The sequence below is a fragment of the Xyrauchen texanus genome, chromosome 26 (assembly GCF_025860055.1).
Source record: "Xyrauchen texanus isolate HMW12.3.18 chromosome 26, RBS_HiC_50CHRs, whole genome shotgun sequence".
NCBI classification, from domain to species: domain Eukaryota; kingdom Metazoa; phylum Chordata; class Actinopteri; order Cypriniformes; family Catostomidae; genus Xyrauchen; species Xyrauchen texanus.
This window is the reverse complement of record NC_068301.1, coordinates 38,317,303-38,330,012: the sequence shown is the minus strand read 5'-3', so window position 1 is coordinate 38,330,012 and position 12,710 is coordinate 38,317,303. Positions and strand designations below refer to the sequence as shown.

Below are 12,710 nucleotides of genomic sequence, written 5' to 3'. Positions count from 1 at the left end.
AGTGGCATGCGTTTCTCATTGGCCTTTTCTCAAAAGAATAGAGGTGTTTGGGGCTCTCAAGCACGACCCCTAGTGTCACTACATCGACACAACGTCAAGTGAGTGACAGAAGGGGAACTTTAAATCCCCTGTCCAGTTTCATCAATACTACTTTAACACTACAAAAAGTATTCATGTAGTGAACTCAGCTCAAATGGATTAAGTAAACTTTCATTTTACTAATTTAAATGGACAAAATGCAATGAAATTAAGTTTTGACAAAATGTTCTAGAATTGGTTGCTTAAGTTAATTTAAATTAAGTAAATTGAGGGGAAAAAGTGCACTTTTACTAGTAGAAAATGGGAAATTCTGACTTTCCGAGTTGAATGGAATGCAGCAGGGGTGTCATCACATGCCACAAAGTAGTATTGGCACATTTTTACACTTTTTTTACACCCATCCACACACATCCCTCAATAGATTTTAAAACCAAGCCAATAGTGGATGGGTGAGGTGGGAATCAACCACAGCCTTTTCCCCCTGAACCGTATCTCAATGGTAACCACTGGATCCTTGTGAATGTCACCATGCACACACCTCACCCTCACCAGTTTATTTTCATCCAATGCTCCACCTTGCACCAAGCATTGGTGGATCGAGGTTTGAGAACAACCTGTATCCACCAAAGCTTGATCTGTATACCCCTTTACTCTTACCGGTATACGAAAATGCCCCTGCCCGATTGGGGGCAACCTGTGGAGCATTGGGGATCCGGACCAGTGTCCACACCTCCATTACTGGACACCGCTCCTTGCTGTGTCCAGTTTCCCCGGCCCAAATCTTCCTTCCACACTCGTGGGGCAGTCTCGCCAACCTGGGTGGATAATGGAGAGATACAGGGGTTTGGGAGAGACAGACAAGGGGAAGGCTCCTCTGGACCGGAGGCGGGGTCTGGGCAGGCCTCCCCACCTCCGAGCAGCTGGAACTGGGCGGGAGTGAGGGGAACGAGGGGAAGGGGATGGAACATAAGGTACAAGGGGTGGAGAGAGAGACAAGAGAGAAGAGACTGCTTCGCCGCCTCCTGGGAACGCCGCCATGTTGTCTTCTGCCAGCTGGACACCGGGCGGTGGCACTGGACCTACTCGGGCATGCCTCGGGGAAGTTGGGAGATGAACTTCTCCAGTACCACCAGATCAACCACTTCCACATCCACATATCCGGCAGGCATCACAGAGCTGCTGCGCAAAAGCGAACGGGCGGCCGTCCTTACCTGCCAACCTGCCAACTCGCGGTCCAACTTGCGGTCCATTGCTGGATGGCCTTCTTCAGGTGATTGTAATCCAGGAGGCTGGCGACGGGGAGTTGTTGTGCCGCCAGCTATGCCTCCCCGGAGAGTAGGGTTGGGCTGCCCACTGATCAGGAGGCCACCTCCAAACCTCCGCGAGAAAGGCCTCTGGATCGTCATTTGGCCCCATTTTCCTGAGTGCCGCTGGTGGGACAGGCTCCAACGAGGTCGGAGCGCCAGCTACCTCCCTGGCGTTCAGGCCCTGTAGCACCTGCTGGTCCTCCGTTTGTGCCTGGAGCAAGCGTTGTTCCTGCTCCAGGCCTACCTCCATGAGGGCATGGTGTTGTGACTGCTGGATACTGGTGAGGGTCTTGAAGACTTTGCCCAGCGGTGAAGACTCAATAGCAGCGTTCTCCTCCAAAGCCAGGTTCTCGGCACCACTGTGATGAGACCTTGTTCGTTGGCAATGGTGGAGTCAGGAGACAACGAAGCAGGTTCAAGGTCAGTCTTTTTATTCTCGTTTTTTTAACACACTCGACGGTAACTGTCGACAACCAAAGAAAATGTCTTTAAATAAATCAAAGCACTCCAATTAAAAACTCTCGGAGCATGCCTTCAGGCCACTCTCTCCCCTCACTGATGCTCTTGCGTCCCTATTTGGTCTCCCTCCGCATCACTATAACAAGAGACAGGTGTTAGGGATAGTTGTGAACCAGGGGACGAGACTTACCGCTCTCTCTCGCAGACCGACACATGACCACGCCCCCCATGCCACAGTCTACTTTAGTTTTTTCATTTCTGTCAGTTTTAATTTTAAGCATCTTTAGGTGTCTCCACTCTCTCCATGCTGTATGCAGAGAAAAGTGCACATTTAAATGAAAAATAACACACAACCAACCAACGATGGCTACACATGCACATTCCCTACCAAATGGCGGCAATTTGCTTCAACACCATAACAAAGATACATGACAATGTATTGTGGTTGTCACATTTCTGTCCACATATCGACGTAATCGGTACGAGGTACTAAGTCAAGTCACTTAAAATTGTTTCTTAACTTTATCTTTTAGCCTCCTACATCCCTTGACAAATCTTTTGAAGAAATAAACTATGCTCTTTTGAGCTGCATGTGCACGCTTCATGATAGCTTTGGAAATTAAAAACCTGGCTAGCTAGCATTATCCACTCATGCATAGCAAAAAATCTCAAAAGTTGATCAACAACCAACATTTGCCAAGCTAGCAAGCAAATGAAACATACAAGCAATTTACATAATGCTAACTAGGATGCTCCAGACACATTTTCGCTGGTTATCAAGTTAAATGTGAATATGTTGGCTACTACACTCAGCCATGCTATACACATTTATGATTAAATGTTAGTCTTTTACAATAATACAATGTTAAAAATGAAATGGTAAAGGTCTAAATCTATAATATGCTATAAACAAATAATCAATATGCATTACAGATAGCTATTTTATTCTCTCACATATTTTGCTCAAATATGGCCACTCTGAAGCAGCACATTCAATTAAGCAGCAGGGCAGCCAATTGATTTTGACCAATCACAATGATTCCAATCACAGTTTGAAAGGTAAAGTCAGGACTGGATCACATATGTGGATGCTATTTTGAACTACCTAAAAATGCAGGTTAATGAAGCCGAAATAACGGAGAAAAGAAGTATTGCCATGACAATACTGGCAATACTGGTGGCTGCGGCCATGGAATGCAGCACAAGTGTTCCATTTGAGACGATAGTACAATTTAACCCTTGTGCATCAATAAAAAAAAGTTTCTCAGAGGTCCTTAGAGGACAAAAATGTCTGCATCAAAAAAACTGCAAAAATAATCTAATATATACATTTTATTTTCCACTTTCAATTAGTAAATGTTTTTGACCAATATCAGTCCTGATCATAACTACCAAATATTCATGAATTTTCAGGATTTTAACCCTTTAAATGCCAGTTTGTTTATATAATGCCACAGTTGTATTTTATGAAGAAATCAAAAACACAAAACATTTATTATTTTCCATATAAAAAATGCTAATGGGGGGGGGGTGTTCACAGTCTGGGATATATCAACAACACTGATTTTGATGCATTATTATTTTTTGTGCATTGTCAGATAAAAAAAACCTTTTCAGGATTTTAACCCTTTAAATGCCAGTTTGTTTACATAATGCCACTATTGTTTTTTACAAATACACATAAACACAAATTTCTCAATACACACATACAAAACACTCTGACATCCATACCAACACACCAATTTGTCTTGGTGACAGGAGCTTTCAGTGTACAACAATACAAATACAGCAGCAAGACATAGATAATAATAAAAAATAAAAATACAAAAAAGAATAATAAAAATGAATGAACTATTCATATACGTACATACACTCACCTTCATACATACCCACGTACACACATGTAGTGCAAATCAATTAAACACAGGACAAACAAACAAAACAACAAAAGATTTGGAGAGCTCCACACCGAGGCGGCCATCTGCGACGCCATCGTACTCAAGTCAGTGCCTAGTGTAAATTGTGTCATTTGCGACAAAGCTATAATTATTTTTATTCTGATACAGAGAACTGAGAATTTACGGAGGGTCAAATTATACCTACTCAAAATTAAATAATTAAATAAGTATTTCAATAAATAATTATAAACATGAAATCCTCCGAACACTACAATTAAACGAATCATTAAATCACTACATAAATCGACACGTGTCCATTGTAATTACAAAGTAGTCAATAAATGTCCTTGAATTTCATTGTATCACTATTTTGCGTCCATTTTCATTTCAGCATCATTTTTTGATTGATTTGTCATCTAAGCATAAGCACGTGTTTTGTCCTTTATACATTATGAGTTATCGGCACAACTCAACGACGGTGCGCGTCACCTGTGTGTCATATTTAGGCTATTATTAAAAAAATACAGACGACTGCCCGCCCAGAAATATAGTCCTGCGGAAATTGAGTTGAACACACAGAAACCAGCGCTTCAACAGTATCCGCAGGTTGTTGTTTTCTATCTCACCACAGGGAGGCGCTATAGACCTTTCTCGCGACACTGTTGATAGATTTGCGGGGTGAAAGGCAGGAGTTGTGAGGGGGGTATAATAGTTTGTCCTGACGTCAGCTGACAGATCTGGGGTCTGTACTGCGTGTGTCTGGATGAAACTCAGTCTCGCGGCAGCCGGATATCTACCACACTCTTACTCTCACTGATAGTATTTCACCTGTTTTTACCTGCTGGACTACACGCTGCCATGCATCTGTGCGCCTTTCTGCTGCTTCTCATCGCCAGGATCTGCGCTGAAAGTCTGGAGGGGCCAACAGGTAACAACAGTGTGTTTTTACACAGCACTGTGGACAGAGTCCCATACTTTACACACACTCTGCAATGAAACTGATAGAGGAATGAAATCAGAAGTGCACGAGTCAGAGAAGTTTAAAGAAGCTTTTAGACATTTCATGTAAACAGTCGAATTGTCTCTCTAGTTGAGAGGATTTAATGCTGCATGTTTTTAATAGATTGTAGATATGTGAGGAATGAGCTATCAGTTTATCTGGATTTCCAGATGATATATATGGATCTGAAATGGGACATTTTTGGGGTTTAGTGAGTGATAAGTACTCACAACAAAGTAATTGTTCCATTATAATGGAGATGATAATAAATGATTCAGTGACTGAATATATTAGTTTGGGTAAATGTTTCATTGGAGTGATATAAATGCAAGTTAACTTAGAACTTGAGACCATGACTATGACGTAATATCTCATAAATGCAACCCTTCAAGAAGAAATTACTTGCTTTTACTCACTTTTTTTTTTTTTTTTTAAGGAATTCTCTCTTAAAATGTCTAAATAGTTTGTGGAAAATGTAACCATTAATTGTGAATTGTCATATAAAAGTATGCCAGTTTTTTAAGATTAGTCATATATAATTTCCTTATAGTTCCTCAGACACTTTAAGAGAATAATGATGCATTATGCCTTGAGGAACTTCTGTCAGAAAGTTTGCAGTTGTTAACATACAAAGCTTCTGAGACTTAAAAAGGTATTTTATTGGTGTAACAGGTTGATTCAGTCATATTAATGTTTATTTATTTCTATATATTTTTTATTTTGTTTGTTGACTGGAATAAAACCTGTTTATTTAGATGTGGAAGCATTTTTAGGTTAAAGTTCTATGAGCACTTTCAACAGTTCTTGAACTTTACTTAGCAAAAAGCAACGGTAGCAAAATAACCTTTTCAAACTGCACTTAATTGACAGCCATCAAACTGACCGCGGCCATTTTTTGTTCCTCCACTTTTTACAGAGACTCGTAGCGCTGTCACAGAGACAGGTGCAAGGGGCATAGATTTGGCTTGAACATTGGTGGGGTTGCCGCATGAAGCATTTACAAGGTTCCATTGATCATGGTATAAATATTTGGGGGGGGTGGGGATGGAGTTACCCCCCCGGAATCTACGCCCCTGGACCTGTGTAATATTTCATTTCACCTATTTCATTTATATTTTCAGGGAATAGGGACATTTTCTGCTTGTCATTTTAATTAAAAAAGAAAATAAAAAAAGCCTACAGCACCTATAACTGACAAATATGTTTACAGTGCAAACTTTGTTGTTTACAATCTATTTAGAAAATTCGATGTCTATTCAGTTGTGTATATTATGCCAGGGTTGTTTATTTCTTCACTTCTGGGAGTTGGCTGCATGATTTGTGATGTTAAAGCAGATTTTCGGTGTCTTTGAAGCATCCATCGGTCTGTCAGATTATTACAGCGCCACACATCGGGGTGTGTGGGAGGTAATAAGACCTGTGCGCAAATTCACTTCTCTGACACTCACTGAGAGAGAGAGACTGTGGTTGGGGGCGAGAAAGGTTCGCGACAAGTGTTCGAATTGATTACAGTCTTTTGGGGGGTCCCAAAAGAGGGTTGTGGGGGGGAGGGGGTGTAATTTAATACATTTTAATACCCTTTTGAAGACCTTCTCAATCATTAACATTCTCTGTTCCTCACTGGTGGGAAGCGTTTCCAACAGATATCATATATATATATATATATATATATATATATATATATATATATATATATATACTATACATACATACACACACACACACACACACACACACACACAGTTGAAGTCAGAAGATTACATACACCTTTAATACATTTAAACTCAGTTTTTCACAATTCCTGACATTTAAATGTAGAAAGAATTCCCTGTCTTAGGTCAGTTAGGATCACTACTTTATTTTAAGAATGTGAAATGTCAGAATAATAATAAAGAGAATGATTTATTTCACATTCCCAGTGGGTCAGAAGTTTACATACACTTTGTTAGTATTTGGTAGCATTGCCTTTAAATTGTTTAACTTGGTTCAAATGTTTTGGGTATCCTTCCACAAGCGCCTCACAATAAGTTGCTGGAAATTTGGCCCATTCCTCCAGGCAGAACTGGTGTAACTGAGTCAGGTTTGAAGTAGTCCTGGCTCGCACACGCATTTTCAGTTCTGCCCACAAATGTTCTATTGGACTGAGGTCAGGGCTTTGTGATGGCCACTCCAATACCTTGACTTTGTTGTCCTTAAGCCATTTTGCCACAACTATGGAGGTCATTGTCCATTTGGAAGACCCATTTGTGACCAAGCTTTAACTTCCTGGCTGATGTCTTGAGATGTTTCTTCAATATATCCAAATCATTTTCCTTCCTCATGATGTCATCTATTTTGTGAAGTGCACCAGTCCCAGCAAAGCACCCCCACAACATGATGATGCCACCCCCATGCTTCACGGTTGAGATGTTGTTCTTTGGCCTGCAAGCCTCACCCTTTTTCCTCAAAGTAATGATGGTCATTATGGCCAAACAGTTACATTTTTGTTTCAACAGACCAGAAATGTATCCAAAAATTAAGATCTTTGTCCCCATGTGCACTTGCAAACTGTAGTCTGGTGTTTTTATTGCAGTTTTGGAGCAGTGGATTATTCCTTGCTATTTAGCCTTTCAGGTTATGTCGATATAGGACTCATTTTACTGTGGATATAGATACTTGTCTATCTTTTTCTACCAGCATCTTCACAAGGTCCTTTGCTGTTGCTCTGGGATTGATTTGCACTTTTCACACCAAACTACGTTCATCTCTAGGAGACCGAATGCATCTCCTTCCTGAGCGGTTTATACTGGCATACTATTGTTTGTGCAAATTAACATGGTAACTTCAGGCATTTGGAAATTGCTCCCAAGGATAAACCAGACTTGTGGAAGTACACAATTTTTTTCTGAAGTCTTGGCTGATAATTTTTGATTGAAACTGAGTTTGAACGTAGGCCTTAAAATACATCCACAGGTACACCTCCAATTCAGTACACCTCCTATCAGAAGCTATTTGGCTAATTGTCTAAAGGCTTGACATAATTTTCTGGAATTTTCCAAGCTGCTTAAAGGCACAGATAACTTAATGTATGTAAACTTCTGACCAACTGGAATTGTGATATAGTCAATTAAAAGTGAAAAGAATCTGTCTGTTAACAATTGTTGGAAAAATACTTGTGTACAAAGTAGATGTCCTAAATGACTTAGAGACTCCATAGTTTGCTAATATTAAATCTATGGAGTGGGTAAGTTGTACTATAAGCTATGTAGCAGATATTAAAATTAATCTTCATTTATTTGTATTTTTTGTAAAGCATATTAATATAATGTTCATTTCACTATATTGAAGGATATCATAAAATACCATGTGCTGTAAAATATTAATGTGATTGAATGAAATTCATGTTCTTATTAATTTAAAAATTAGTTCATTCAATGTGGGACCTTTTATTTTGAAAAAATAATGTCCAGAAGCTCACATCACAAGTAGGGCTGTTCGATTCCAGAAATTTGGGAATCGACTCCAATTCTGATTCCTAGATTTGGAATTTAAAATCGATTCCAAGAGTTGATTCGGAGAGAGAGAGAGAGAGAGAGAGAGAGAGAGAGAGAGAGAGAGAGAGAGAGAGAGAGAGAGAGAGAGAGAGAGAGAGAGAGAGAGAGAGAGATAAAGTTAAATCTCACAATAAACAGCTCACTACTAAGCTTCCTTTGCACTATTTATAATAGCATGAATGACATGTACTGTTAATAGGTCCATTCTAAAATTAAATCAGGGCATATATACACATACTAAAATGAATATGCTTCAATCCCATGAGATAAATTTGAGGTGATGCGCCTTTCGAAGAACTACTGCGAATAATCTTAAAAGCATAATTTTATTTAACCTACATTGAAAATGTCTGTTTACACTCATGAGTTCTTGTTTAGAAAAAGGTTACATGTTACTTGATTATAAATTTAACGCAAAGTAAATTCTGGGCAGACTATACAGGTCTGGAAGCAGATGTGTTGAAGGGCTTGTGGGATTACTTCATACAGATGAATTAACAGAGCAGATTTACGCACTACAAAAGACTCAGAGTCAGGTTGATGATCGTTAAGATGCAGTCATTTTATAATCCTTTTGTAAATTGTATTAGTGTTATGCTTTTAAAATGTGTAGTAGTTCAGTGGTCGAGGAAATATACACTCTGAAAATATCAACAGTTTCCCTGAAAGGAATCGACTCCAGTTTTGGAGTTGATTCCAACGTTTCTTGAAATCGATTCTTTTTGGAATCGATTCCCAGCCCTAACATACACCACGCCAATGCAGCGAAAGCACAGGACAGCACTGGTTACAGCTACATATGCATAAATTGTGTCACGCGCCATATTTGATTCAGATGTCGGTTTTTTTTTGGAGAGAAACGATTTTAGTCTCAGCTTTCTGATGTCATTTTATCTAGAAATTCAAACAATAAATGTTGTATTCATGCTCTTTAAGGTGTGTGTGACAGGTTGCGGCAGCTGGCCTTTCAAACAGAGCGGAACAACACTCTCTCTCCAACTTATAGCATGAAACAAACATGAAAGAACATCTGAGCTTTTGACAAAAGATACATATCTCGAGCCCCGGAGCACTCACGGGATCAGATTCAGATTCAGCGCTGATGTACACTGAACGCACACACAAGTGAAAATCGCGCGGCCGCTCTTGCTGCTATCTGCGAGGCGTGGAAGCTTTTCATTCAAACTTATGACCCAAGGAGGAAAATGATAAAACAAAACAAAAATACCTTGAGAAATGTAATTTAATACTTTTTAATGGCCTTAATTTTCAGCAAATTGATTAAATACATTTGAATCGGTTTTAATGATCCGCGGATACCCTGTAAGTGTTAGCTGTACTAAATTGATCAGGTTAGCCGAGCATGCAGTGACGATGATGTGCGCTAAACGGTCTTTTGTCATAGGGGCGTTTACATTTTTAAAAAGCCATGACGAAAAGCCTGAAATGTATCGTATCCTAACTACGTGAATTAAATTGTATTTGTCATTATTATATTTACTAAAATTTAAATATTTAATATTTTATATATTACTGCAGAAATCCAAACCACCGTGTGTGGGCATTTCAGAAGATGTGTTCAAGAACACAGAAGGGTTGCACACTAGGCACTACCAGGTTTTAAAGGAGTAGTTTACAAAAACAAATGTACCTTTTGATCATTACTGACTGAATCTTAATGTGGTTCCAAGCCTGTACCCTATGCTGTTACGGTTTCTGTTGAACACAATAGCAAAGTTTTTAAAGATTGTTCATGCAGCTCTAAGCACCAGACACAAAAATGACACAAAAACAGTTGAAACACCATCAACAATTTGTGAATAAAAATGGGACGTGTGGAAATAATTTTTCTTGGTAATCAACATTATGCCACAAATGTTGTCAATTCATTTTAAATTGTTTTGAACCCAGAATATTTCTTAATTTGTGTTATTTCAAAGTTTTGATGACTCATTCTATAATATGGAAAATAAAAAAGAACGAGTTGGTGTCGCAAAACATTTGACTGGTAGTGTATGTGGATAAAATCAATAGTTTATTAAAGGACTAGTTCACCCAAAAATGAAAATTCTGTTATTGTTTTAACCCTATATGACTTTCTTTCTTTTTCTTAACACAAAGGGAGAAATTGATAAAAACATTTGTGCTCAGTGATGTCATACAATAGCAGTTTATATATATATATATATATATATATATATATATATATATATATACCTCTTCAAACTTCAAAAGAACACAAAAGTACAATTCAGAAATCTAATAAATTATTCCATGAGACAAAATACGCTTAGACACAAATATCTGGCATTATTTTTGCATGACACGGAGAAGTACCCTGATAAAGCACCTGTAGACATCAGAGAGAAAATGTGTGAGCGAGCAGAAATATGTAGAAAGACTGCAGAAGAATAAAATGGGTTCGAGCAGCGAAAATCTGTGGGCGAAGAAGGTGTTGGCATACGTTGAGTGCGTGTGAACCAGCAATAACCAAATTTTCAATGCATTTTATACACTGTGAGAATAAAGGTGAAAAGAAACTCACCACTAAAATGATATTCTTGTCCATTGTGAATATTCAATACAGCTGTATATGGAGCACCGTCCACACAGAGGTCACTACCAAACCAAGCAACTTCCTATTGGTCAACGCAGCAAATTTGTCAGAGTTCACCAAACTTGAACTTGCAGTGAAATTCTGAACGTACCTTTATAATAACTTAAGGGATATGATAACTTATGAATTTAGAAGACTTGGAATATTTTATATGATACTTTTATGATGCTTTATACTATAACTCAATATTCCTCTTTTATAATAATTTAGAATGCACAGGGTCCTCATGTGCAGACAGCTCATCTCCCTCCCACCCTCTGTATCTGAGCAGACAGATTTCACACCACTGCACTCACCAGTAGGGCATCATGGGACAGTGTGCAGGGGCTGTCAGCTCTCTACTGCAGGTGCCATCAATGCACTGTTGCTTCTGACACTCTAAGAAGACATTACAGTACAGATGATGGTCTGCCAGCGGGCATCAGGTCCATTCACCCAGTGTTCAGGTGCCCGCAACACTCCTCACAACATCACCAGAGCAACAAGGGTTTAGTAAAGGAACTCTTTAATATTTTAAATATTATTTACTCTAGCCATGACTGGATGATATATGGTGTATTAGTATCTTTTATAGAGCCTATACAATGTATTTTCCATTACAAGTATGTTGTTTTGTGGTTTGACAGCTTGAATGAAAGACCTATTCAATGCTACTTAGAGAGAAATTGCATAAAAAACATCGGCAGTTTCATACACTAACCTGCAAACTCATCAACATAACTTCGGACTGCTATCTGTGCTGCTTCAGCTCGTCCTGAGTGTGTGTGTGTGTGTGTTTGTGATATCTGTGCCTTTCCTGACCGCTACCGGCTTCAGTAAATGTTATATCGCCCTCTTGTGTACTCACAACGCTATTACGTCAGACTGTTAGAGGCCAACTGAGTGAGTTCGAAAGCATGCAAATTAGGCTCCTAATTTAAATGTTATCTAATTTTAATATTTAGATGTCTCAAAAACATATTGATAAAATAACGTTCCAATCAATAATCAATATATTGATATTTTATGACATGCCTAGTGTTTAATGCTGTGGATTGAAAAGAATAGGCTTAATCGAATAATTTGTTTGAGATTCGGGCTACACTGGATGCGCTGTTTGTTTCACTCTGTAGATTAAAAATAAGAGTAAGGCTTATAAGAGTAATTTGTTTGGGAATAGGACTTCACTAGACATGCTTTGTGCTTCATTCTGTAGATTCAAAGGAATCTGCTTGTTTTTTCTGCTTGTTAGAAAAAATTGTTTGGGGAAACATACTACACTGGACACGCTGTGTGTTTCACTCTAGAGATGAAAAAAAAAAACTGGCTCATAAGAGTGATTCATTCAGGAGTCAGACTACACTGGACAAGCTGTATTTACTTTATTCCTTCAGGAATCAGACTATGTACATTGCTCACGCACTGAGTTTCATGGTGTAGATTCAAAAGAACCGGCCCTAAGAGTAATTTGGTTTGGAATTAGACTACACTGGACGTGTTGTGTGTTTTGCACTATAGGAGGGACATCTCAAGACCAGAATGTCATAGAGAGATGGGGTAGAACTCTTTTGACTTGGGCCAGTAAACAAACACCTAGAAACAACTAAGAACACCCTAGCAACAAAACAGCAACATACTGTAACAAACACGCACAGACAACTGTAAAGTAATGCCCTGGCAACTACCAACAACCCGGCAAGTTTTACAACGGAAAGCACCGCTCTTTTTTACAATATGGTTCTGATAGTTTTGATGAAGTTGTGACAGAGCTGAGTTGAAACTTTAGAACACACACAATCTCGCTCTCATCTCGCCGGCAGATTGGCTAAGCTCCAGCCGCTGTCGTGCTGTCTGTCCTGAACTGCGAAAGACACTGAA

At 39.0% G+C, this 12,710-nt stretch overlaps 1 protein-coding gene across 1 annotated transcript in view; it reads left to right on the top strand.

The window, feature by feature from the left end:
• Window positions 1-4,494: 4,494 nt before the first annotated feature.
• LOC127619505 (receptor-type tyrosine-protein phosphatase U-like) overlaps window positions 4,495-12,710 on the top strand; it is a 432,480-nt gene continuing 424,264 nt past the window's right edge. Inside the window, exon 1 of the mRNA XM_052092344.1 lies at window positions 4,495-4,631. Within this exon, the coding sequence (XP_051948304.1) occupies window positions 4,562-4,631 (70 nt within the window). The 5' untranslated portion in view covers window positions 4,495-4,561. The remainder of the gene's footprint in view (window positions 4,632-12,710) is intronic.